The following is a 25,743-nucleotide window of genomic DNA, read 5'->3' as shown; positions in this document are numbered from 1 at the left end:
ACATCCAAATCTACTTATGCTTAGTTCAAGGATCAGTCTCATTCTCACTAAAAAAAAAATTGGTTGAATTTGATTAAAGCAGTGACAATGTGAAAACCAAAGGTTATCAGTGATCTGGAAGCTTTTTCAAGCAAGGAATGGGTCAAGATTGCAGTAGAGAGGTGGCAGAAGCTTCTAAGCACTTACAGGCAGCATTTATTTGAGGTTTTAAGGAATAAAAGTCTCTGCACCAAATTTGAATTTTGGTGAGTGAAAAATTCTAAACATGAATTTTTAGAGCCAATTAGATTTTTTTCCATTATTCATCAACTTTACTTTCTCAGAATCACTCAAATGTGTATTACAATCTCCAATAATTTAGATGCCTTTGCTGAATCGTTTTCATAAAATGTTGTTCTCTGCAGAAAAATGTCTTGCAGGTCAAGGGGGTTGAATAATTTTGATAACAACTGTATCTTTATTTTGAGGTGAAATATTCAGCCAAAACATTAAAAAAATATTACATTCATAACTAAATAAATAATGTCGTCTGAAAGTAAAATAGAAGATTATGAAGAAGACATGCATGCAGCGTTTTCTTCCTAACACAAATGTTTTGCTTTGTTACCACATTTTATTTGATGAGTTGCTACAAAACGAACACATCACATGTGTAATGATCGTCCTCCTGCCACTAGAGAGCATTATCCCAAAAACATTCTGTATTTTATCCCAAGCAGTGACCTCTCTTGGGCGTTTTTATTGTTCTTTGTCGACTCCCGCGTCCTCAAAATTTGTTACAAAACAAAAAAGAATTTTTGCAAGTCTTTTGCAAAATGCGTTTTTAACACAATTTGGGTTATTGTTTTTATTGCAGGTCTTGGAATTAATCTCAAAGCTCGTAGGAATTCGTGTTTTGGGTTGGTTACGGTGAGCTATAGGCTTAACAGCTGATCGTTTGTTGTGATGTAATGTTTAATCGCCAATAAAATACATATACTTAAAATATCTATTTTTAGACACTAAAATAGCATGCTTTATGAATTAATGATGCCCAAAGTGATCTTTGTACTTGTGGACGAGAGAAACAAGAAGAAAAACTAATCATTTTCCGCCACGTCAATAGGATGATTTTAAGAAGGTAGTAAATTCAAAGATCACATGTACAGTTTTGTATCAACCATAAAAAATGAATATCTGGGTTTTTGGGTGGATTCTGGGTGATTGGACTGGTTGCCGTTGTGTATTTTATGATTCTTTACTCAAATCTGGCGCCAAACCATTCCTTTCGGGAGGGGTTTGTTGTTGAAAATAGGCTTGGATTTGTGGTGGCAACGTTGTAAAAAAGGTATTTTTGAAGATGTATTTTCCCTAAACAACAGGGGAGATGTTGTTTTACTTAAATATTTAGTGTGTGCTGTTTAATGTGGAATCTTTTACTATAATAAAACCATGCTATTTTTTTGTAAGGAGCTCCACTCAAGACGGACTGCAGTTCCTTACAAAATTTTGCATGGTTTTATTATAGTAAAACAGTGGTAATGTTTTTTTTTGGCGTATTGATTATGTATAATCAGTTTTACTACAAATACCATGGGTAAACTAGGGTCAGTGTAGCAAAACCATGTTTTGTTAATTTGTGGTTACCATGATTTAACTATAGTAATCATGTTTTTTAGTTTTATTTGTAGTAAAACCAAGGAGTGATTTCATTGGCACTACGTGTCATTTTCATGAACCTTATTCTTTTCAAAGGGAATTACAAATGATGCCAACTGATTAATTTTAAGGGTAAACAGACATGCTATAACTACTTTCCGTAAATGTAAGGGTTGCTTGTGTGGGCTATTAATTTGAACACACATGCGGTACACTTTAGTATATTATTAAATAAATATTTTGTACAAAATAATTGTACGCGATATTAATACATAGCTTTTGTTTCACATTCGCGCCTTTTTAAACCTGTTTGTGTAACTGCACACAGGTTTTGTGTAACACTTAGCATCCCCCAACACGTTTGAATTTCCCGCGAGGCGTAGCTCTCACGTGAGGTCTTGGAGAATTCTGATTGGTTCATCTTGATGAAAGAGTTAAAAGGACCAAACAAAGCTGTGAAGCTTGCCCGTCTCCTATTGGTTGAGAATGAGCGCCAAGAATCGAATATAAAAAGAATACCCGGCATTCAGTTTTCATCTTCTTTCTTCCCCCTAGCTGGACTGTAGCTCTTCAAACTTATACTTTTCGTTTTATTTATTTGTAGCTGACTTTGTTTTAGAAGTTGTTCTTATTTTAAATATAACTTTTAACTTATCGTTTTCTCTTTTACCTAACACTCTAAGCTTTAACAATGATGTCAACGCGCTCTCCACTGAAAAGCAAGAATGAAAACGCCGTTTCTGCGAAAATGAATAACATGTCCTTGGTGGACAAAGAAAACACGGTAAGTTTATTTGTCTATTTTTTTTTTCTTAGGAATATTCATATTCATAGCGTGCAGTTACTTCTAAAACGTGTTACGTTAGTGAGATACTATTAAAGTTTTGGTGTCTAGATCAATACATACTTTAAAAATACTACTTTTGTTTAACTAAAAGACAAATACGATGAATCTACATAAATGATGTAGATCCTAAATGGGTGGTTTTGTTTTTGTCCTCAGCCGCCCAGTCTGAGCTCCACCAGAATCCTGGCGTCCAAAACGGCGCGCAAAATCTTTGATTCAGAGGTAAGTTCACTTTAACTACATCCCTGCACGTTTCTTCAGGATTTACAACATCAATGCATGAAAAATACATAGAGTTTGAAATGATTAGTTATTTCTCAAGCGATGTCTTTAAAGTGGTATAAGAAATTTGGCGGAGTCAGAGCGCGCCAAGTTGGACTAATTCATCCAAACTATCCTGGCTTTTAATAAAAACAATAGCTGGTAAAGCAAATCTTAGTCAAGTTCCTTACATATGGTCAATTAAAGTGCGAATTAATTTGTTTTGAGCCAGTTAATTTATCAGATATTATCTTGTTTTGGCGGGTCAGGAGTTCGTTCTGGTTTAATGTTGTGTAACGTTAAGCTATGCAGAATTGATATGTAAACATGCGTGTAAATAGGAAAATACTTCCATTCTGAATGACAATACTTATGGCCACCTTATTTTCTTGCCCATTTTATGCGGTTAAACTGAAGACCACTCTTGTTTTACCGGCAAACTAGACCGGAAGTAGTATCTCTTTGAGCGATGAATGAAATGCATCAAACCCTCTGTGGATCCACGCTTACAAAGCAACGAACTAACGTTAAATGTTTTTTTCCGAAAGTGTAATTCTGGTATTTAGATTCAGTATAGAGTTCGTCTAGATTCAGTAATGTGAAAATGGTTGCAAATGCTGACCAAAGCAACAAACCCTTTTCAGGCATATTGGTCAAAATGGTAAATATTTAAGTGTTAAATGCAGCATAGTGTTTTTTTTTTGTTTGTTTTTTTTTGGGCCGTATCTTATGTTTTACCTTTTTTTTTTTTTTTTTTTTTTTTTTTTTTTTTTTTTTTTTTAGGAGCAGACAAAAGCTAAGAAAGTAGCTGTGGAGGAGGAGCCCCTTCTGAAAGACAACCCCCACCGCTTTGTAATTTTCCCAATTCAGTACCATGACATCTGGCAGATGTACAAGAAGGCAGAAGCCTCTTTCTGGACTGCAGAGGAGGTAAGCTTCAATATTTGATACCCCAAATTAAATTAGAAGGCACCAAATGCAACCTTAAAGGGATAGTTTACCCGAAAATGAGAATTGTGTCGCTACTCGCCTTCATGTCGTTCCAAACCCATAAGACTATCGTTTGTCTTCGGAACCCAAATGAAGAGATTTTTAATGAAATCTGAGAGCTTTCTGAACCTCTGTAGACTGCAGTCAGGGTCCAGAAAGGCACTAAGAACCGTGATAGTCCATGTGACATCAGTGTTCCATATGAAACTACGAGAATACTTTGTTGCGCAAATAACAAAACTTCAACCATTTCTTTGCTTCCACATCACCCTACTGCCTTTGAGTGCCATAGTACTCTCCAAAATGATGTGGAGAAATTAAAGTTATTTTAGTTTTGATGCACAGTATTCTTGTAGCTTCATGAAGTTACGGTTGAACCACTAATGTTAAATGGACCATTTTGTTGATGTTCTTGGTATCATTCTGGGCCTTGAATGTGGTAGTAATTTCTGGGTAAACTAACCATTGAAAACTGCTGCTACACTCACTTTGGTTTTTAGATTGCTGTATTTCTAATGTTTTGCGTTTTAATTTTCTCTAAGGTTGACTTGTCCAAAGATCTTCAGCACTGGGAGTCCTTGAAAGATGAGGAGAGATATTTCATCTCTCACGTTTTGGCGTTCTTCGCTGCGAGTGATGGCATTGTCAATGAGAACTTGGTGAGTTCAGAGGCAAACTTGAGCAAATGTATGTAAAAGCCACTTGATGCTTATCACTTGTCTTCTGTGATCATTTAGGTGGAGCGATTCACGCAGGAAGTTCAAGTTACAGAAGCCCGTTGCTTCTACGGTTTCCAGATTGCCATGGAAAACATCCACTCCGAAATGTACAGTCTGTTGATTGACACCTACATCAAAGATTCAAAAGAGAGGTGAGCTATTAGGTGTGATGTTGCAGTTGTTTGGGGCAATGATGAGATGCGCAGGGGTACGGACATCAGCTGATAATGGCAGCTGAGTGTTGACGGCTCAAGATCAGTGGACATGTGGTCAGCTGGTTGTAGGCCGTCAGCATGAAACCGCGTATTGGCTGAGCTCCATAAACATGCTTGGTTAATCGCAATCTCTGTATTTAGTCATTCGCTTACTAATGAAGTTTATTTTGTCTTGTAGAGAATATCTGTTCAATGCCATTGAGACGATGCCATGCGTAAAGAAGAAGGCCGACTGGGCGCTCAACTGGATTGGTAACAAAAATGCACAATTTGGTATGTTGTATTAATATGAAAGTCTCTTTCTGCCACTAAATAAAAATAAAAGGTAATAGTCTGAATTGTGAGATGAACTTGCAAATATATATATATTTTTTTTCAATATTGGGCTTTATTGTAACTTATAGTTGTGACTTTATAGCCCACAATTCTGAGAGAAAAGTGAGATATGAGAAATTGTCAAATTTTACTTTGTAACTCGCAATTGCAAGTTTATATTTTGCAGTTCTAAGAAAAACTGAGTTTCTGACTTTTATTTCTCACAATTGTGTGAGTCAGAATTACGAGGTCTAAAGTTGCAATTTTAACTTAATTCATTTATTTAATTTATTTTTAATTCAGTGGTGGAAACGGTTTCTATATAATATACTATCTTTGCTGATTTCACTTTAAGTGGCTTGAGCTAATTGAAGTTTTTGTATTCAGGCGAGAGAGTGGTGGCTTTTGCTGCTGTGGAAGGAATCTTCTTTTCCGGGTCTTTTGCTTCTATTTTCTGGCTGAAGAAGAGAGGACTTATGCCTGGACTCACCTTCTCCAATGAGCTTATCAGCAGAGATGAGGTAACTATTTTTAGAACCCATCCTAAGACTGGTCGAATGCATTTGGAAACTAGTGTAAATGTTGAAGATGTGGCTTTAATATTAATTCTCATTATCCTTACAGGGTCTTCATTGTGATTTTGCCTGCCTCATGTTCAAGCACTTGGTCAACAAACCTTCAGAAGCAACAGTAAAGAAAATCATCATGAATGCAGTTGAGATTGAACAGGTTTGTGTTTTAATAACTGCTTTATTTTTTGGTAGGAGCTATACTGTAGTTTCAATGAAATGCATCATATTGGCAAATCTAATTTGTCTTTTAACGTCCTAGGAATTCCTGACCGATGCTCTGCCAGTTAAGCTTATTGGCATGAATTGTGATCTGATGAAGCAATACATTGAATTTGTGGCTGACAGACTTTTGCTGGAGCTGGGATTTGATAAGGTAGGTTTATTTGGTGCCTCCTTTTTGTGTAGTTTTACATCTTTGCACATGGTGGCAGTGTAGTCTTTGTGGTTGAACTCAGCTCAGTAGGCTTATGTGCCTTTGTTTCAACAGATGGTATTAACTTTGTTTACCTTTATTTGCTTTTTAGATATATAAAGTGGAAAATCCTTTTGACTTCATGGAGAACATTTCCTTGGAGGGCAAGACCAACTTCTTTGAAAAGCGAGTCGGCGAGTATCAGCGGATGGGAGTCATGTCCGGACCCACAGATAACACATTCAGACTGGATGCTGATTTTTAGGGACTCAATCTGAGTGCCTGAATGGACACTAATCAACCATGAACTCTTTGGACTCTGAGGAGTTTCATCCTCACTTATTTTCACAGCTTGTTTATATGATTTTTATTTTTCCCTTTAACTTTCCTTTGTTTTAATGATTTAGTACTAAATGGCTTTTTATTTTTGTTTTAAATAATAAAAAGAACAAATCTACTTGCTGATTTTCAATTTGTTTTGCCTTCTGGGCATTGTGAAGACCTGGGGGGTGTTGGTATAAAATAAGTTTTCCAAATGACTTATTCTGAGCCAAATCAAGTGACTAAGTCAGACTAACTGAAGCCTGGCTTGTTTGGTAAATTTGTTTTATGAAACACCCAGGAATAGTTATGCCTTGTCTACAAGTTTTGGATTATTATTTTTTTTTTAAATGGTCTTTGATAATTGGTGCTGAAGTTCCACTGTTACTTATCTTTAGAAAAGGGGTGATTTAGTGGCATTTGGTAAGACATAAGTACTTTTAACTTTTCAACGGCTGCATAATATGACCATATAGGTGTACATACAGTGCAGATCAACTTCCAGAAAATTAAAATGTTTCTAAACGCATTTGACAAGTTTGGGCTGCCTTTGCCTACACTGGCTTAATAAATTCTTTCAGCTGCTGTAATGTTTTTATAGCATTGACCCAAATTTGAGCAGGTTTACTGACTTCAACTAGTCTCTTTCAAAATGTCCCTTTTTTGTTTTCACTTTGAAGTAGGTGGAATCAAGAAACTCACTGGAGGCTGGTTTTCATAGTGTTACATGTTTAAATTCTGTTTGATACAATAATTATAATTACTGGCTAACATTTAAAATTCGCATTGCAACTTTTTCAGCTTCATGTGAAAATATGGACTCTTTGATTAAACTTGATGTTTTGGTACACTGAGTGGATTAAATGGTTTTCTCTATGCACATCTGTAGTGAACAACATTGCTGACATGGAAACTTCTAAAGCACTCTATATATTTATAGTAGTCATTATCTAGGGCACTCCTGGTATGAGCTGGTGGCCGGTCATTCTCTAAGTGCTCTCAGGACGTTGCAAAACAGTTTCTGCATGGGACAACATTAACTTTTAAGGTTTAACATTGTTTGACGCTTTATTGTAGCAAAATTGTTAGAAATATGCTTGTTTTTGCGTATGCCGATATCAGTTTTCTTTTGTGCTTACTAAAACCAGCGTTATATCTTCCTTGCTATGCATTTCTATTTTGGATTGTGGTACAACTGTCACTGTCATGTCAGTTAATCGCCACTGCTGTAAAAACAATGAGGGATAGTTATGAACATACCTTTCAGTCAGAGCAGATATATGACCCTGGACCGCAAAACCAGTCATAAGGGTCAGTTTTTTAAAACTTGAGATTATACATCATCTGAATAAATAAGCTTTCTGCTGATGTATGGCTCGTTAGGATAGAACAATATTTGGTGAAGTTACAACTATTTGAAAATCTAGAATCTGAGGGTGCAAAAACAAAAAAGCAATGCATGTTATAAATCAAAATTTAAGTTTTGATGTATTTACGGTAGAAAATGTACAAAATATCTTTGTGGAACATAATCTTTACTTAATATCCTAATGATTTTTGGCATAAAAGAAAATTTTATCATTTTGACCCATACAATGTATTGGCTATTGCTGCAAATATACCCGTGCTACTTAAGGCTGTATATGAGTGTCTGAATGTGAACAGTGATTGACTCAGGGACATGTACATTACTGTGAGGATCATTTATATGGGGTTTTCTCATTAGTGTGCCTGTCAGCGGTCCATTCTGAGGAGTCCTTTGCTGACAACAGCTGCTTTAGCAGACACATCGACACACAGCAGATCTTGTTATCAGACATTATATCACTGAAACAACCCAGTGCTACAACAGCCACACTTGTATATACAAAGAAATACACCAAAGTAATGCATATGTTTTTTGAAAGCCTTGTCTTAAGTCTGTTTCTCACAAAAGCATTTCTTACAGGTCTTGTTTGCAATTATTTTATTATAGTTTTTACTTTTAAGGTATTTTTTATATTTACATATTTTTGGTGTTTACACATTCCTTTGACAAATGTTATACATTTATTACTACCACTTACGGTAACACTTTTTGAAAGACCAATTCTCACTATTAACTAGCATTTGTAAATGTTAAGTGTCTGGCTTCTGGTCTCATCCACAACCAGCTATTTTTAGCTGTACAAAACAGCTTTTTTTGCTGCTTGATGTTGCAAATTGTAAAGCACACATTAATGCTTTATTTTGCATGACCATATTCTAGATCCCTTAAGGCTATCCAATACCTAAACCTAATAACTACCTTTATAACTATTTATAAGCAGCAAATTAGGTGTTTATTAAGACAAAAGTTAGTAAAGAGTGAGAATTGGACCTTACATTTAGTATTTTTCTATACTATAATAGCATTTATTTATTAGTAATTATTAATTTCTTGAATTTTTTGTGTATTTTCAGTTGTCATTTTAATTAATTAATTAAATTTTTTATTTTAGTCATTTCATAGGCTTCTGTCATTTGTTGTAGTTTTGTCATGCTTTTTGTTTCTTTAAATATTTTTATTTATCTTTGTTAAATTTACACTACCAGTCAAATTTTTTGAACAGTAAAAATGTTTTTTAAAAGAAGTCTCTTCTGCTCACAAGGCCTGCATTTACTTGATCAAAAGTACAGCAAAAGCAGTAATATTGTGAAATATTTTTACTATTTAAAATAACTGCTTTGTATTTGAATATATTTTAAAATGTAATTTATTCCTGTGATCAAAGCTAAATTTTCAGCATCATTACTCCAGTCTTCAGTGTCAAATGATGCTTCAGAAATCATTCTAATATGCTGATTTGCTGTTCAAAAAACATTTATTATTATTATCATCAATATTTAAAATAGTTGAGTACAATTTGTCAGGATTCTTCGATAAATAGAAAGATCCAAAGATCAGCATTTATCTATAATTAAAAAGCTTTTTTTTTAAAGAAATTATAGAAATAAATACTTTTATTTAGCAATGATTCTTTAAATTGATCAAAAGTGATGATAAAGACATTTATACTGTTACAAAAGATTTCTATTTCAGATAAATGCTGTTCTTCTGAACTTTCTGTTTATCAAAGAAACCTGAAAAAAACTTAGCTGTTTTTAACATAATAATAATAAATGTTTTTTTGAGCAGCAAATCAGAATTTTAGAATGATTTCTGAAGGATCATGTGACTGGAGTAATGATACAAAAAAATCAGGTTTGAAATCACAAGAATAAATTACATTTTAAAATATATTCAAATAGAAAACAGTTCTTTTAAATAGTAAAATAATTTAAGAATTTTACTGTTTTTGCTGTACTTTAGATCAAATAAATGCAGGTTTGGTGAGCAGAAGAGACTTCTTTAAAAAATAATCTTACTGTTCAAAAACTTTTTGACTGGTAGTGTATACATTTAACAGTATTTCTAATTAAACTTATTTCAGTTTGTTTCTAAGTTTTGTTTTTAGTTCAAGTTTTTCATCTAATACGTATATTTTATTTTACTTCAGATGTATTTCAATTAAATTAAGTTTAAGGTAACAACAATGATAATATTTGCTTACTAGCAAGAAATTCCCTCTCTTTCTCTCTAGTAAAAAAGCCATTTTTAGCCATTTTATCATTTGCCATTGGAGTTATGGAAATAGCAGGATGTTAACTCAGCTTTTAAGCACTTACATTTAAAACATAAAGTGGATTCAACCTTAAATTGTGTGCTTCAGACACACAAGGCCCTGCAAACACTGTAGCTGCCATCAACCCAGCATATAATCCACATCACCCTCTCTGGTATGGCCCAGCAGGGTCATGTCACAAACAGGTTGATCAACAAACCATTGTTCCCAATATAATGAATGGTAAAAAGCATTTGGGCCCAACAGTTGCCACTCTCCAACTGGGGGTCTACTGGGTAAGCGCAGCTGTCTGAAACAGGCAAATCCAGTGTCCCCTCCATGCCCTTTTAAGGAGACAGGACCCCGTCAAAGTGCTTGTGTTGGTAGCTTGCTTTGTTTGACCACTCGGCCTCCCACAAAGCAGCGCTAATAGTTTACAACCCAGTAAGTAACATTGCCACAGCAGGACTACAACTGTTACTGTACATTATTAGCACTCAAATTCTATCATTATCTTTTCAGAATGTCACATTTTTCAGCATTTTTTTACTAGAAAGTAAACATCTGCAAAGAAACCATTAGCAATGACCTAATTTTGGTAGACAGCATCATCAGAGCTATAATAAGATGCTAGTATCGCTCAGTACATGAGGGTTCAAGGGAATCCGAATGCATTGTGTTCTGTATCTATCTATCAAGCTAGCACGAAAAACGACTAATAATAGCACTTTAACAAAGAGGCTTCAACTTTACGGTGCTCAAAAATGCTCACACATAATCCAACTTTGGCACAGGAACAGGGCTCTATGCTTACTTTTCTTGTTAGGAGCACTTGTTACGAGGTGATATTTAACTCCTTAAACTGATTTACAGGGGAATTTTGTTTTTACCTTTTTATGAGTTTAATGATGCTCAGAGGTGGCATGACTGCAATCAAATCCATAAATTCATGTTGAGATTAATGTTTTAAATATAACATTTTGAATAAAGTAATATTAAAGATTTAAATAACTGAAAAGATCTGCCAGCAGGTGGCGGCAAGACACTGATTTATTGTCTTTATGAATGGGAAATTGAATCATTTCACTAGATTCGTTTACAAACGCACGTTCATTCATGAACGAAACACCGCTTTGTATGGCAAGCTGTTTTAGCCTAAAATATACTAAGCGTTAGCCTACTTGTCGTAATTGCATTTTTACTAGTAACAATTGAATTAGAGAGCTCTATAATACAATTTTTACTAACAATGGCAATTACAGAGCTCTCTAATTAAATTCTTACTAGTAACAATTATAATTAGAGAGCTCTCTAATTCAGTTTTTATGTCTCCATTGACTTCCATTCATTTTCAATTACAGAGCTCTACAACTGAATTATTACTAGTAAGAAGTACAGTTAGAGAGCTCTACAACTGAATTCTTACTAGTAACAATTACAATTAGAGAGCTCTCTAAATAAATTTTTACTAGTAATAATTCCAATTAGAGAGCTCTCTAATTCAGTTGTTACTAGCAAGAACTGAATTAGGCCGTGTTAACACTTGGCATCTTTTTTTAACTGCCAGCATCTGTTTTACATCACAACCCTATGGAGTAACTGTGTTTTAAAAAAAGTCCTGAGCACTTTTTTAAATGCCACTGCCGGCGTCTTTTTCTGCAGCTCAGGGCGTCTTTTCAAGTTGAAAAGAGTTGAAATTTTCTGAAGAAAACGCCCTACATCAAGTGCATTTTTGACAGCTGACCAATGAGAAGCGAGTAGCTAGACCTGTCGTTTCCATAACAACGAGAAAAAATGGGAAAGGTGCCGTTATATAGACTTTTATTTTATTGTTGTGAACCGTATTCGCCTCCCCGTTAACTTCAAAAACCGACGTGCAGCGTTGCTAGCTTCTTGAGCCGCACATCGACATGTACAGTAGTGCCGTTGCGCTTCAGGCGTCCCTTTTTCGAGTCCCGGCTTGCAGACCTTTCCCGATCCCGATCCCGTCCCCCCTCTCTCTCTCTCCCACTTCGCTTCCTGTCTAAATACTGTCCTATCAAATAAAAGGCAAAAATGCCAAAAAAAGAAAAGGGCCAGCTTCCTCTTTTATCGACATTTCTGCACCACACATAGGCTACTGTTGCAGCTGTTGTTATAACAGCAAAAAGACGTCCTCTGCTGCAACACTTCCAGATGTTTTTGTAACTAAAAAAGCATGCTTGACAACTTTTTCTTGTCAAAAAAGACGCCAAGTGTGAACACGGCCTTAGAGAGCTCTTTAATTCAGTTACAGAGCTCTGCAATTAAACATATCTTTAATGTGTTTTTTACTAGTAAAGTAAATTGTAGAGCTCTGGAATTGCATTTTTACTAGTAAAAATTAAATTAGAGAACTCTGTAAAAGTTGATTTAGAGAGCTTTCTAATTGTAATTGTTACTAGGAAGAATACAATTGTAGAGCTCTGTAACTAAGAATGAATGGAAGTCAATGGAGACATGACTAGTACAAATTCATTTGTAGAGCTCTCTAATTGGAATTGTTACTAGTAAGAATTGAATTAGATAGGTCTCTAATTATAATTGTCACTAGTAAGAATTTAATTAGAAAGCTCTCTAATTGGCATTGTTACTAGTAAAATGTAATTAAAGAGCTCTCTAATTGAATTATTACTAGTGAAAATGCAATTACGACGAGTAACACTTCGAATATTTTAGGCTAAAACGGCTTGCCATAGCTGTGTTTGAGTGGAGATGCGCAGCGGCTCAGTTTTGACTTGTTTCAGACTAAGGTACTTTTGACGACGAAACAGCAAAGTAAGGTAATAGTGTTATAGTCAGACAATGTAAGTCACTTAATAATAACTTGTTGTTTATTTAACTGCTGTATTAAATCAATATCTCATTTACGAACGAACTCCCTTAAAAATGATTAAAAGCTGTCACTCATCTTAGTTCGCGATATCACAAAACTCTATTATAATCAACGACGCTTTCTATACTGCACAATCAATCTCTTAAATACACTCTCTCTACACTTTGTTTATTCGCACGTAGTAATTTTCAGTCGCAAATGTGAGTGAAATGGTCGAGCCCTGAGCAAGCCAAAGGTCTATAAGAAACTCCAGAAATCAGATAACAAACGGTTAAAAATGCTATCACACTGATATCACGGCCTTTTTCAGTCAAGGCTTGAGCTTCGAGGAACACAAATAGAACATTATCGCCTGTTCACCAAGCCTGAAACAATACAAGATAACAAACACACGCCAAAACAGGAGGCAACGCCACCTTTAACACCCAATGTCCCTTCTAAGATGTTAAAAGATATGAAACATTTATGAAATGCATGTTTTGACCACATACATGTGTACTAGAATTTTACAAAGCCATACTCATAATAGCAAGCTTGTTTTCTCATAGTGTTGAGCGAAAGAGATAACGGGGAGAAGGTGACAAATAAGGAGTTGGAGCCAAGCAAGCAGCACCGAGGAGCAGCACTGATGTGTCGCCAGGAGCACCTGTCACTCAACATGACCCTAAAAGGACAGAGCTGGGCCAATCAGAGAACAGCAGTTGCAGAGAATGGACACGGGTCCTTCTTAACACCCCCCACACCTCTCAGCTGTCTGGCATGTTGTGGGCCTGATCGCATACCAGGGCCCAGGCCATTTGACAAAGGTGGTGTTACTCAGGTCTGGCTCCTAAATCTGACCCCACACATCTAGTGTTACATCCTCTGTCTTTCAAATGCCTGTGAAGTCAAATCATTTTTTGACATTGTTCTGGGTCAGAGGTCATGATGTGTGATTTCCTGACATTGGTGCAAATAGAGGCTAAAACTAAACCCTTAAATAGCTAAAACCTTAAAATGAACATCCAAACATGGTGTATATATATCTGTGTGTGTATGTAATGGCAATCACAAACTCGTTTCCATGTTCTGTTGTCTTCTAATGGATAAATAATATTAATATTCTATATATTATATCTATCTATATATACCGTGTTGGGGTAATGCATTACAAGTAACTTGAGGTACATAATCAGATAACTTTTTTCAAATAACTAATAATAACTAGTAATGTAACATTTTACTTTTTAATTTACAAGATTTTTTTTTCCTCATTTCTTGACTGAGAAGTCTCCTGTCCAAAAGAGCAATAATATGTACATGCTGTGACAGGCCTTTATGTATTTAATCCCATTGTATTAACCAATGTCTTTGCTGCTGACCTTTGATGATCCAGTTCAACCATATTAATAAGCAAAAATTACTTCAGATAAATTAACAATTGTGCTTCATTTTTTTGTTGAGTGTTGAACTTTCTTTCTGTGCATTTTACTGTACAGACATGAATTTACATTTGCCCAAAATATAACTATTTCAGATGAAAAACAAACAAGGAAGCCCTGCCCAGATTTTAAAAGTAACACAAATGTAATGTAACTTTCCATAAAAAGTAAGTATTTTTTAGGTTTTAGCACAATATTGTAATGCATTACTTTTCATAAAAAGTAACTTTCCCCAACACTGCATATATATATATATATATATATAACACTACAAATGTAAAACCACCAAACAGTGTAAATCGTCATTTAATTTTAAATATTTTTTTATTTTGCTTTGTTAAATTAAAAAAAAATTATATGTAATAGTACTTCATTTAAAACCTATTTTATTTTGGTTTGTTTCTATTTGTTTTTCATGTAATATGTATATTTTATTTTATTTTATTAAGTTTTAGTTTTAGGTAACTACAACAATGCCAATCACAAACTCTTTTCCATGTGCTTTTGTCTTCTTATGCTTAAATAATATTAATATTCTTGTCGATACAATATTATTGGACAAGAAACTATATACATACAATAAAAATAAAAATAAAACACAAAAAATGTAAAACCACCAACCAGTGTCAATTGCTTGTTTGTGTATTTTCAGTTGACATTTAATTTTAAATATTTTTTATTTTGCTTTGTTAAATGTAAAAATGTATATGTAATAGTACTTCAGTTTAAACATATTTTATTTTGGTTTGTTTCATTTTTTTTTTTTTTATTGAAGTTTTTCATCTAATAAGTATATTTTATTTTATTTTTATTTCAAGTTTTAGTTTTAGGTAACAACAACAATGGCAATCACAAATACTTTTTTATGTGCTATTGTCTCCTTATGCTTAAATAATATTCTTGTCGATACTACTGGACAAGAAATGGTCAATATTGAAATATATATTATTATATGTGACCCTGGACCACAAAACCAGTCATAAGGTTAAATTTGACAAAACTGAGATTTATACATCATATGAAAGCTCAATAAATAAGCTTTCTATTGATGTATGGTTTGTTAGGATAGGACAATATTTGGCCGAGATACATCTATTTGAAATCAGAAATCTGAGGATGCAAAAAAATCAAAAAGACTGAGAAAATCACCTTTAAAGTTGTCCAAATTAGGTTCTTAACAATGCATATTACAAACCAAAAATTACATTTTGATATGTTTACAGTAGGAATTTTACAAAAAATCTTCATGGAACATGAACTTTACTTAATTTCTTAATGATTTTTGGCATAAAATAAAAATAAAAAATTTTGACCCATGCAATGTATTTTTGGCTATTGCTACAAATATACCCCAGCGACTTAAGACTGGTTTTGTGGTCCAGGGTCACATATTAATATAATATATGAATATATATATATGTCTAAATTGAAAACACACAAAAATTAAAACCACCAATTAGTGTTAATTGTTTTTTTTTTTTGTATATTTTTATAAATTTAAATCCAACAATCAGTGTATTGTTATGCACTTTTGTCATTTTTATTAGTTTTTAATATTTCTATTTAGCTTAATTTTCATTTGTATTAGTAATAGTCATTTTATTTCTTCAGCTTCAACTTATTTTTTTAGTTATTTACATTTTTTATTTTTACATTTTAAATTTGAATTCTTTACGTTTATTATTTCAACCAATATTTATATTTGATTTGATTTCAGCCTTATTTTCAGGATAACAGATTTTTTTTTTTCACAGTTTTAGTTTCAGTTTACAATAGCAAAACTTTCAGTATTAAGGTTTTAGCATCACATTAATTTTGAGACTTGAGACTAAGTATTAAGTGATATCAAATCATTAGTGTTTTAAAAGATTAAGTGTGTTAGATGATGGCAAAGGTCATCTAAATGTAAAATGTTTTCAATATTTGCCAATATGTATGTATGTGTATATGTAATTAATGTTTTTTCTTTAGCAACACCCATAGAAAGCAATGCTGTTCTTATGATTAAATTACATCCATCAACACTTAATCATCATAAAGCACTATTGTATGTGTGTGTTTGTCAGAAAAATAACAGAACATGACATATAAAACATTATATCGTATGATAAAAGATGGAAAACAATCAAATAATAGCTCTTCTATTGGCCTTCCATTTGGCTCTTGAATCACAACAAACAGTTTTAGTTTTCCACTGCTAATTTTGCAACCAAAGAGGATCTGTCACCTCTTCAGAAACATCTGTCCATTATGGTAATCAAGTCAGAGCCCACAGATTACAGGATATCCTGGCTATGGGCCATTTTCTAGCATCTCTTATTTGGTCTTGTGTGAACTCCTGAGCCCGCCCCTGAACCCCAGCCCCCCAACCACCAGCATATTTAAGAGGCATCCTTCTCCCATGCCCTTCATCCCAGCGGAAACTCCAGTCTTGTGCTACAACTTGGTGAGTCTTTGCTACTACCTTTATCTCTATGGACTACTTCAGGAAAGACAGAGGCAGGGATTTGAAAAGGAATAACCCAGCACTTCAGCTCCTACATGGGAAGGAACATTAATCTCTGGAATAGTTGATGCAGATGGCGGATAATTGGCTGCTTTTACATTGATGGTCTTAGCAGAAATTCTCTGTGACTGTACCTGTAGCTATAGCTAGAGAAATGTATGAAAATAGATGGTAACCCGTTGCTAACAGTAAGAAATAATGCTGGAAGTGAGCAGTTGTAACTAGTTAAATTTGATTGACTAAAGGATTCAAGGGTGACTTGAAGATGCACTAATAAAGCAAGCCATCAACAGATGTAGAGAATTGACACATGCTGCCAACGGATCTCTTACAGTTTCTAGACAGCTGAGGAGGTGACCCTTAGGCCCTGCTGTCATTTGTCATCAGACAACTGTGAAATGGCTACAGATAGGACACTCGGTCGGGGGCTTCCACTCGGAATGACAAGAGCCGATGCCTAAAATAGTTTAAAGGGGATCTGCTATGTTGCTTTGGCCTTTTGTTGACCTTAACTGGTGCTGAGGCTTAAAAATGTTTTCTAAAACACGTTTTCTTTCTCTTAGGACCATCTTAAAAAAGACCAATCATGTGTGACGACGATGAGACTACCGCCCTCGTGTGCGACAACGGTTCTGGTTTGGTCAAGGCTGGATTCGCCGGTGATGATGCTCCCCGTGCTGTCTTTCCCTCTATTGTTGGCAGACCCCGTCATCAGGTGGGCCTCCAAAGCATGTAGTCAATTCCTGGTTCCAGGCAACATATTGCATATTGGCTGTGGAAAATCCTTAATTAATGCTAGGTGATAATCCATAACTCTGTTCCTTTAGGGTGTGATGGTCGGTATGGGTCAGAAAGACAGCTACGTGGGAGATGAGGCTCAGAGTAAGAGGGGTATCCTTACTCTGAAATACCCCATCGAGCACGGCATCATCACCAACTGGGATGACATGGAAAAGGTAACGATCTAAAAGCTCATACAGAATGCTGAATTGTACACAATTTTCTTATTCATTGATATATTTAAATGTTTTTAGATCTGGCATCACACCTTCTACAACGAGCTGCGTGTGGCCCCTGAGGAGCACCCCACTCTGCTCACTGAGGCCCCTCTCAACCCTAAAGCCAACAGGGAGAAGATGACACAGGTAAGCTAATGCAGGAGTTTATGAACTTTTTTCAAATGCGATTATCCCCTGATACCCTGGTGAGCAGGGTTGCCAGGTTTACACAACAAAACCCTCCCAATTGCTACTTAAAACTAGCCTAATCATGCTGTGGGGGTAAAACAGGGGCTAAATATCACGTTATTGGGGTCACTTCAACTCGCAGACATGAAAAATAACCTGCCGCAACAGGGTTCAAGTAGCCCAATTCATGGTAAAATCGCAGACTTGGCAACCTTAATGGCAGCCATATATTTTCAAACTCATTTGTACTGTAAAAGATGTTAATATTATAACTTTATTAATGTAAAATGACATAAATCTTAATTTTTCTGTGTATCATTCTCACAAGTTTTATTTATTGTACACTTTTTCTCTGAAGCTTTTCATGGACTCTCTAGCACCCCCTTGTGGCCCCTTAAAAACCATTTGAGTGTGTTTACCATTACTGGTGCTGAAACCAGTGTTATTTAAGTATCATTCATATACTATAATAGTTTTTGTTAATATTTTGAATTTGATTATTATATTTTCTGGTTTCATTTTAATAAGTTTTAGTCATTTTGTTGAGTGTTTTTGTCTTTTTATTTCTTTTTGAACATGCCTATATGCTTTTAAGTTTTAGTTTATTCAGGTTAAATTTTTTTGGTACTTTAACTTTAAATCAAAAAGAGAAAACTAGCTTTTTTTTAGTCCATGTTGATTTTAAGGAATTCATCTTTTTATGGATTTAATTTTAGTTGTCGATAATCAGAGCTGGGTAGTAACTGATTACATGTAATCTGGATTACGTAATCAGATTCCACAATTAAAGTACTTTTAAAGTAATTAGATTAAATTACATTTTAAAATACTCAGAATCAGACTACAGTTACTTTTTATGGATTACATGATTACATATATTCATAATTTATTAATTCTCCCTAATTATTTTTCATCTTTTAAATGTTCTTTCCTAAAATAGACTTAGCTCATATACATTCAGAAAGTCTTCTAGATTTGTGGACATTTACACAAAAACCAGTCATTATTCACTGGATTTACAAAAATTATTTCAGGTTTAAGAAGTGTTTCAATGTTGCATTAACTACCAACGAACACATTCATTTTTATTTGATTTATCACTCTGTAGGATATTTAACCATGTCTTTAGAAGGCTTTTGTCTCTTAAACACATTAAAATACAACAAATCATGAATTCACAAATTCACAAAACTTTTTCTGATCCTCTTTCACCTAATAAATTTCTTTTATTTTCTTAATCTTTGCATTTTTATATCAATATTGTACAAAATTATCCCATTTAAATCAATGCGATAAATGAGATAGCTCAAAAGTAATCTAAAAGTACTCTAAATGTACAGATTATGTTACTAACTACAACTTTTGTAATGTAATTTGGAATCAGTAACAGATTACAATTTGTAAGTAATCTATCCAGCTCTGACGATAATAACCCTGGTTGACACCACTATTTTTCTCTCTTTTCAGATCATGTTTGAGACCTTCAACGTCCCTGCCATGTATGTTGCCATTCAGGCTGTGCTCTCTCTGTATGCCTCAGGCCGTACCACTGGTCAGTGTCAATCAAATCACTAGAAGCAATGTGTAACATTATAGGTGTTAATTCTTATACAAATCTGCAACACTTAGAAAGCAATACTTACCACGCCAATGCATTATGTAACAGGTATCGTGCTGGACTCTGGTGATGGTGTGACCCACAACGTCCCCATCTATGAGGGTTACGCTCTTCCTCACGCCATCATGCGTCTGGATCTGGCCGGTCGCGATCTGACTGACTACCTTATGAAGATCCTGACTGAGCGTGGTTACTCTTTTGTGACAACAGGTGGGTGCTAGAAGAATTATACTTAATTATACAGAAATCCTCCTGGCCTCAAAAGGGGGCACTTTTTGATACTTTTTCATAAACACAAAATAATCATTTTTTCCCAATATAAAACATACTTACTGTTTCTTCTCTTCCTTAGCTGAGCGTGAAATTGTCCGTGACATTAAGGAGAAGCTGTGCTACGTCGCTCTGGACTTTGAAAATGAAATGGCTACTGCTGCCTCTTCCTCTTCTCTGGAGAAGTCCTACGAGTTGCCCGATGGCCAGGTCATCACCATTGGAAACGAGCGTTTCCGTTGTCCCGAGACCCTCTTCCAGCCCTCTTTCATTGGTATGTTTTGACTGGGCCTTAAATTACCTCATTGCATTACCAAGTGTTTCTCTCTTGCTAACATAGTTTGTGACATTGCTCCTCGCAGGTATGGAGTCTGCTGGCATCCATGAGACCGCCTACAACAGCATTATGAAGTGTGACATTGACATCCGCAAGGATCTGTATGCCAACAACGTCCTGTCTGGTGGTACCACCATGTATCCTGGTATCGCTGACCGTATGCAGAAGGAGATCACAGCCCTGGCCCCCAGCACAATGAAGATCAAGGTAAATATACATTTGATTAAATTAGCTTGTTTCTTTTACATCTGTAATTTTACAATTTAACTACATATATTCTCGTGTTCGACCTCTAGATCATTGCTCCCCCCGAACGTAAGTACTCCGTCTGGATTGGCGGTTCCATCCTGGCTTCTTTGTCCACCTTCCAGCAGATGTGGATCAGCAAGCAGGAGTATGATGAGGCAGGTCCCTCCATCGTCCACAGGAAGTGCTTCTAAACCTCAAATCTTCCTCAATACAATCCAACTAACCCTCCGTATGCATTTGTACTGTGCCTTGTGCTGTATATACATGTACTGTTGTAATAAAAGTTCTGATGTGAAACAGTATTTTGTCCTGCATTGTGTTTTGTCTGTAAGTATTTGAAGAAAATACAATTTCTCAAAACTTTACATAGGTTACGTGGAATATAGACCATAAACTAAAAGGCTTATCCACCTTATTCGTCAATACAGAAGTAAGCCTATGGGCAAAAATTCCGGTTGAATAGTCGCTATAGAGTGTTTTCACGACACTTTATCAATCGGCCATATTGGTGGCACTGAACGTAAACGCCACTGAAGCGAATGAACTCACATATTTTGCTGATTATTACTGTTGAAAATGGTCAATTATTGTCATGTTTTGGGCTGTACTAATCGGTCGGACTGGGAAAAACATTTGGAGTATTACAGACTGCCAAAAATGATAACACATTAAGGAGAAGAGTGCAAAAAACTGTCTGAGGAACAAAAGGCCTTTGTGGTTGGCCAAACTGAACCTGGATTTCCAGGACAAGAATCTTGACAACATTTGTGTTTGTTGTTATCATTTCCGTTCAGATATGGTGAAATATTAGGCTAATATCTTAATTAATTCTGCTTGGACATATCTTTACCACCTATTAACTTCAGTTTGTCAAAATATTGCACTTTCTCCTGCTTCTCTATATGATTTAACAGCTTCCACATGTTTTTTTCCGTGGTTTAGACAGCATAAATTAGCAGAACAACATAGTCAGTTGTACATTAACTGTGCACTCCATGCTGTTGTTTACATTAAGTATTGCCAATATGGCCGCACATCCGGTTAACTAACCAAATCGTGACTCAAGTGCAAACCCTAACGAAATAACAATGTGCAGTAAACAGTAAAGCTGTTTGCACTACAAACCAGTGTGTTCATAATTAAGATAATACATTAAAATAAGACAAACCAATTTGCAATATCAAGCAGCAAACAAGCTGTTTTGTACAGCTAAAACCATAGATATATCTATGGCTAAAACGAGCTGGAAGCCAGACCCATAAAATGGCCACGCCTAAGTAGGGCTGGGCGATAATTCGATAACGATAATTAACACGGTATAGTTTTTTTTCGATAAAACGATAATGACAGTTCGATAAGTGCTCGATAATGTTTACGCACTATGCGTAACGCTGCGCAGGCATTTTGCAGCCTGCACTTCCGGATGCCGCACGCAGTATTTAGTTTACAGCCACATGGCTCTAGTGCAACCATTTCACTCGCATTTGCGACTAAAAGTTAGTAACTTACGTGCGACTGTAAAAAAATATTTAGGCGCACCATGTGCGACTGACCCGATCAGCATATTTGTGTTTGCGCTCAGCGGAGATTTAAAGGTTTCTATGTGTTTTTGCAACATTGAGTAATGTATCACAGACCTCACGAGATCTCACGAATCCTTTCATAAAGTATAGAGAGAGTGTAAATAAGAGACTGATTGTGCAGTAAAGAGAGCGTCGTTGTTTATAATAGAGTTTTGTGATATCGCGAACTAAGATGAGTGACAGCTTTTAATAATTTTAACAGGGCTCTCAAGTTTTGGAAAAAGTTTGGAGTGAGATTTTATCTGTTAGGGGAGGAGCCACTCAAATATTTGCAGCAGCGGCCCCTCGGCCCCACGCAATTCTCTCCAGTTTTTGGTAAAAGTTCAACTATCTATTGTTCATAATTAACCTGCACAAAATAAAAAATATAACAACTGGTAGATCTGATAAGTCAAATTCATGTGTCAAAAGTAAAAAAAGAAATTTGGCCCCAAACGAGCAAACTAAACATCAGTGCTCAATGCACATACTGTAAACATACAGGAGGATTGCAGAACTTGCTCATAGCATGTATGTCAATCTGTGTGTGTGTTTGTAAAAGAGAGAGGGTACATATTTCAGCTTACTAATGTCATTTTGTATTTCAAGTGTTTATTGCACACTTTGATGCCTTGATGACAGTGGTAGGGGCTTGAACTTAGCTAGAGTAATTAGTTACATGTAACTGAATTATGTAATTTAATTATAAATGACATTTAACTAATCTGTTACCGTTACTGAGAGATAACAGATATAGTTAAATTACAGTTACTTTTAAAAATGTTTACAATTACAAAGTGGGTTACATGTAAATATTTTGATTGATTGATTTCCCAAATCGCATTGACTGCTTTAAAATAAGAGACACCAATGTTTCAGGAGTTAAACAGAGGTGCTAAAGATTTTGTGGTGGCTGTGCTTTAAAATTAAATTATTATAATCTTAATTCAAGTGATGAAGGATTTTGTAAAATTGACAGTAATTAGTGTTGAGTGATACTGTAAGGTAAACCTGCCTGCTTAAAAAGTTTTTAAAAGGATTAACAGTTGAAAACATTCCTTAGAAATTTAGAAATCAAATGTAATGTCACATTACCTCTAAAGCAATTGAAATAGTTACACTACTTTTAAATTACATTTTAAATAGGGAAATTTAATCTGTAGCCTATTACAGCCTATTTCCAAAATAACCTTCCCAACAATGTTGATACATTTGTGTTTTGGAATATATAAAACAATTTATTTTATTTGGATGAATTTGTCTGTCTTTTTTAGCAGATTTACCAATTATCTTGTCTTTTCCTTAATTTCAGGCCCACAATTAGTTAAAGGTTGTATCAGCGATTTCTAGCCTAAAACATAAGTGTCAATTTCAGCTTACCTTTCTTCAGGATCCGCTCGCTGCCTGCCCCATAAATTGTCTGTGAAAAAACCGCGTCTCTCTGGTCAGCCTAGGGTCCGAGATATGCCAAAAAAACAATCGGTACTACCAACCTTTCCACACAAAAACAAACAGTGTTCCAACCAATCAGCGTCAGGGATTTGGTGTTGTGGACTTTCGCTCCGCCTCCCTCACATCCCTGCACCAGTAGGAAAGTCCACAACACCAAACCCCTGACGCTGATTGGTTGGAACACTGTTTGGTTATCTGTGGTGTGTTGATAGCGCCGATTGTTTTTTTTGGCATATCTCGGACCCTAGGCTGACCAGAGAGACGCGGTTTTTTCACAGACAATTTATGGGGCAGGCAGCGAGCGGATCGTGATGAAAGGTCAGCTGAAATCGACACTTTATGTTTTAGGCTAGAAATCGCTGATACAACCTTTAAAGCTGTTGAAGTACTAATAATTTTGCACAAATTTGGCTGTAATCCCCAACATCAGTTCTCACTATTTTTGATCACAGGCAAGTGATTTTGTCTAGGAATCGTAAAATGGAAAAAATAAATAAATAAATAAAAATAAATATGAAAAACCCTGCTGCATTTATTTAGTTTCTAGTAAATACAAATGGCAACGTCCGCTCCGAGACCGCAACGCGACCACCTCCTCAACTGTACTAAACGCTTCCACTGCGAGAGAAAGCCGCAGCCCCGCAACGATTCCACCGCTGGCCTTGTCCCGTGTGTGCGCGTCTACGTTGCCTAGTGACGATCGTGATTGTAGCGGGACCACGTAATATACCAGAAAACAGCAAATTCTAATTTTTTGGCTGGTAGGTGCCATTTAACTCTCAAGACAGCTATGAGCTTGGCAGATTACTTCTCTCTGCAAAGCCTGCACCTCGTCCATTTACACCATATAGCGGGACAAGTTATCCCTTACTTTTCAGCGTGAGAAATACAAGGTGTGGCGTGAGAGCGTGTGAACTGGTTGAAATGCGTGAGTCTCACGGTGAATGCGTGAGACTTGAGAGCCCTGATTTTAAGGTGGTTTGTAAATGAGATATTGATCTAATACAGCAGTTAAATAAACAAGAAACAAGTTATTATTAAGTGACTTACATTGACTGACTACAACACTATTTCTGATTTTGCTTTATTTCGTCGTCAAAAGTAATCTGAAACAAGTCACAACTGCACGCATCTCCATTCAAACACAGCGGTGTTTCGTTTATGAATGAACGTGCGATTTTAAACGGATCTAGTGAAATGATTCAATTTCCCATTCATGAAGACAGTCACTCGCTTTATTCCCGAATGAACCATCCGTTCAAACGAATCAAATGACTGAGTATGATTATATGAATATGATTCAGTAATTAAATCAGTGTCTTGCCGCCACCTGCTGGCAGATCTGTTCAGTTATTTAAATCTTTAATATTTCTGTTTTCAAAAGTTTATATTATAGATTTTACATTAATCTCAACATGAATTTATGATTTTGATTGCACTCACCTCTGAGCCTCATTAAGCATATGAAAAGGTAAAAAACAAAATTCCCCTGTAAATCACTTTGAAGAGTCAAATATCACCTCGTAATAGGAAGGCTCATTTTTTAAATAAGAGTTTCGATTATTGTTTAGAATGTGCTCCTAAAATTTTGACTGCTCCTAAATTTAAGTTAGGAACACAAGTGCTCCTAGCAAGAAAAGTAAGTGTAGAGCCCTGAGCCATTATTATTTTTTATTTATATTGTCAGACAGCTAAAACATTTTACAAAATGTGTTAAATCAGCTGCACAAAGGGATTGGCATGCTGAAAAGATTTGTCTATTCTTTAACTCTGCATTTGTCTATTCTTTAACTCTGCATTTACAGTCAGAGCCATGTTACAAGTGTTGTATCATTTTACAGTTCTTATTTTTTATAAAAACGTTTTATATATTCTACCTCAAGTGATTGTTAGGAAAGTATTTGTCCTGTTCTGACAATAAACCATAAATAATAATTTACTGTCGAGAGTAAAAATCTGCCTTTAAAATTGATAGATATAATAATAAAGATTTGACATTTATCGTGATAATTATCGATATCGACTGATATGAAAAAAATTATCGTGATAATTTTTTTTGCCATATCGCCCAGCTCTACGCCTAAGTGGTGTCTGTGCTGTGGTGATGTTTTGGTGATGTTTCATAAATTTGTATCATAATTCAGGCCTGTTCCTGAGAGGAGATTACCAGGGAAATCATTATAATCACTTTTAAGCATTGGCGTTGGTAGTAACCATGAGTGAATTGCATGCACGTCAAAAACCCCGATTTATTTGCATTGTAAGCTATACTTGCATTGTAAACGTTAAGCCATTATTATTATAATTCGATGAAACATTACCGGAATATGTCGACAAGGCACATTTAGCATGTAAATTATTAATTTATTATAGG

General features: G+C 35.3%; 2 protein-coding genes and 1 non-coding gene across 4 annotated transcripts; all 3 read left to right on the top strand.

Moving 5' to 3' along the window:
• Window positions 1-756: 756 nt before the first annotated feature.
• Window positions 757-6,621, top strand: rrm2 (ribonucleoside-diphosphate reductase subunit M2). 2 transcript variants are annotated; one of them, XM_073853173.1, is made up of 11 exons: window positions 757-909; window positions 2,322-2,422; window positions 2,642-2,707; window positions 3,530-3,676; window positions 4,279-4,395; window positions 4,474-4,607; window positions 4,849-4,943; window positions 5,373-5,506; window positions 5,610-5,714; window positions 5,817-5,930; window positions 6,082-6,621. In XM_073853173.1, the coding sequence occupies exons 2-11, from the start codon at window positions 2,330-2,332 to the stop codon at window positions 6,232-6,234; spliced, it is 1,158 nt and encodes a 385-aa protein (XP_073709274.1). In that variant the 5' UTR covers window positions 757-909; window positions 2,322-2,329; the 3' UTR covers window positions 6,235-6,621. The 2 variants fall into 2 exon arrangements, with proteins under 2 accessions (XP_073709274.1, XP_073709273.1); XM_073853172.1 differs by lacking the exon at window positions 757-909 and adding an exon at window positions 916-1,120.
• LOC141283937 (small nucleolar RNA SNORD94) lies at window positions 4,640-4,774 on the top strand. The gene has a single exon (XR_012338303.1). It is a non-coding gene; the product is annotated as a small nucleolar RNA SNORD94 (small nucleolar RNA).
• Window positions 6,622-16,606: 9,985 nt separating the features above from the next.
• Window positions 16,607-20,657, top strand: actc1a (actin alpha cardiac muscle 1a). Its single transcript, XM_073853071.1, has 9 exons — window positions 16,607-16,634; window positions 17,258-17,409; window positions 17,522-17,650; window positions 17,729-17,839; window positions 19,349-19,433; window positions 19,548-19,709; window positions 19,852-20,043; window positions 20,132-20,313; window positions 20,403-20,657. Exons 2-9 carry the CDS (start codon window positions 17,281-17,283, stop codon window positions 20,544-20,546), a joined length of 1,134 nt encoding a protein of 377 aa, XP_073709172.1. The 5' UTR covers window positions 16,607-16,634; window positions 17,258-17,280; the 3' UTR covers window positions 20,547-20,657.
• The last annotated feature ends 5,086 nt before the right edge of the window (window positions 20,658-25,743 follow it).

Source organism: Garra rufa, chromosome 13 (assembly GCF_049309525.1).
Source record: "Garra rufa chromosome 13, GarRuf1.0, whole genome shotgun sequence".
Taxonomy (NCBI): Eukaryota; Metazoa; Chordata; class Actinopteri; order Cypriniformes; family Cyprinidae; genus Garra; species Garra rufa.
This window is presented reverse-complemented; position numbering and strand designations above follow the sequence as displayed.

Coding starts and splice junctions, on each gene's coding strand:
- rrm2 (XM_073853173.1), top strand. CDS start 2,330: ATGATGTCAACGCGCTCTCCACTGAAAAGCAAGAATGAAAACGCCGTT. Junction 2,423..2,641: donor TGGTGGACAAAGAAAACACG/GTAAGTTTATTT, acceptor TTTTGTCCTCAG/CCGCCCAGTCTGAGCTCCAC. Junction 5,715..5,816: donor ATGCAGTTGAGATTGAACAG/GTTTGTGTTTTA, acceptor TTAACGTCCTAG/GAATTCCTGACCGATGCTCT.
- actc1a (XM_073853071.1), top strand. CDS start 17,281: ATGTGTGACGACGATGAGACTACCGCCCTCGTGTGCGACAACGGTTCT. Junction 17,840..19,348: donor ACAGGGAGAAGATGACACAG/GTAAGCTAATGC, acceptor CTCTCTTTTCAG/ATCATGTTTGAGACCTTCAA. Junction 19,710..19,851: donor TTACTCTTTTGTGACAACAG/GTGGGTGCTAGA, acceptor TCTCTTCCTTAG/CTGAGCGTGAAATTGTCCGT.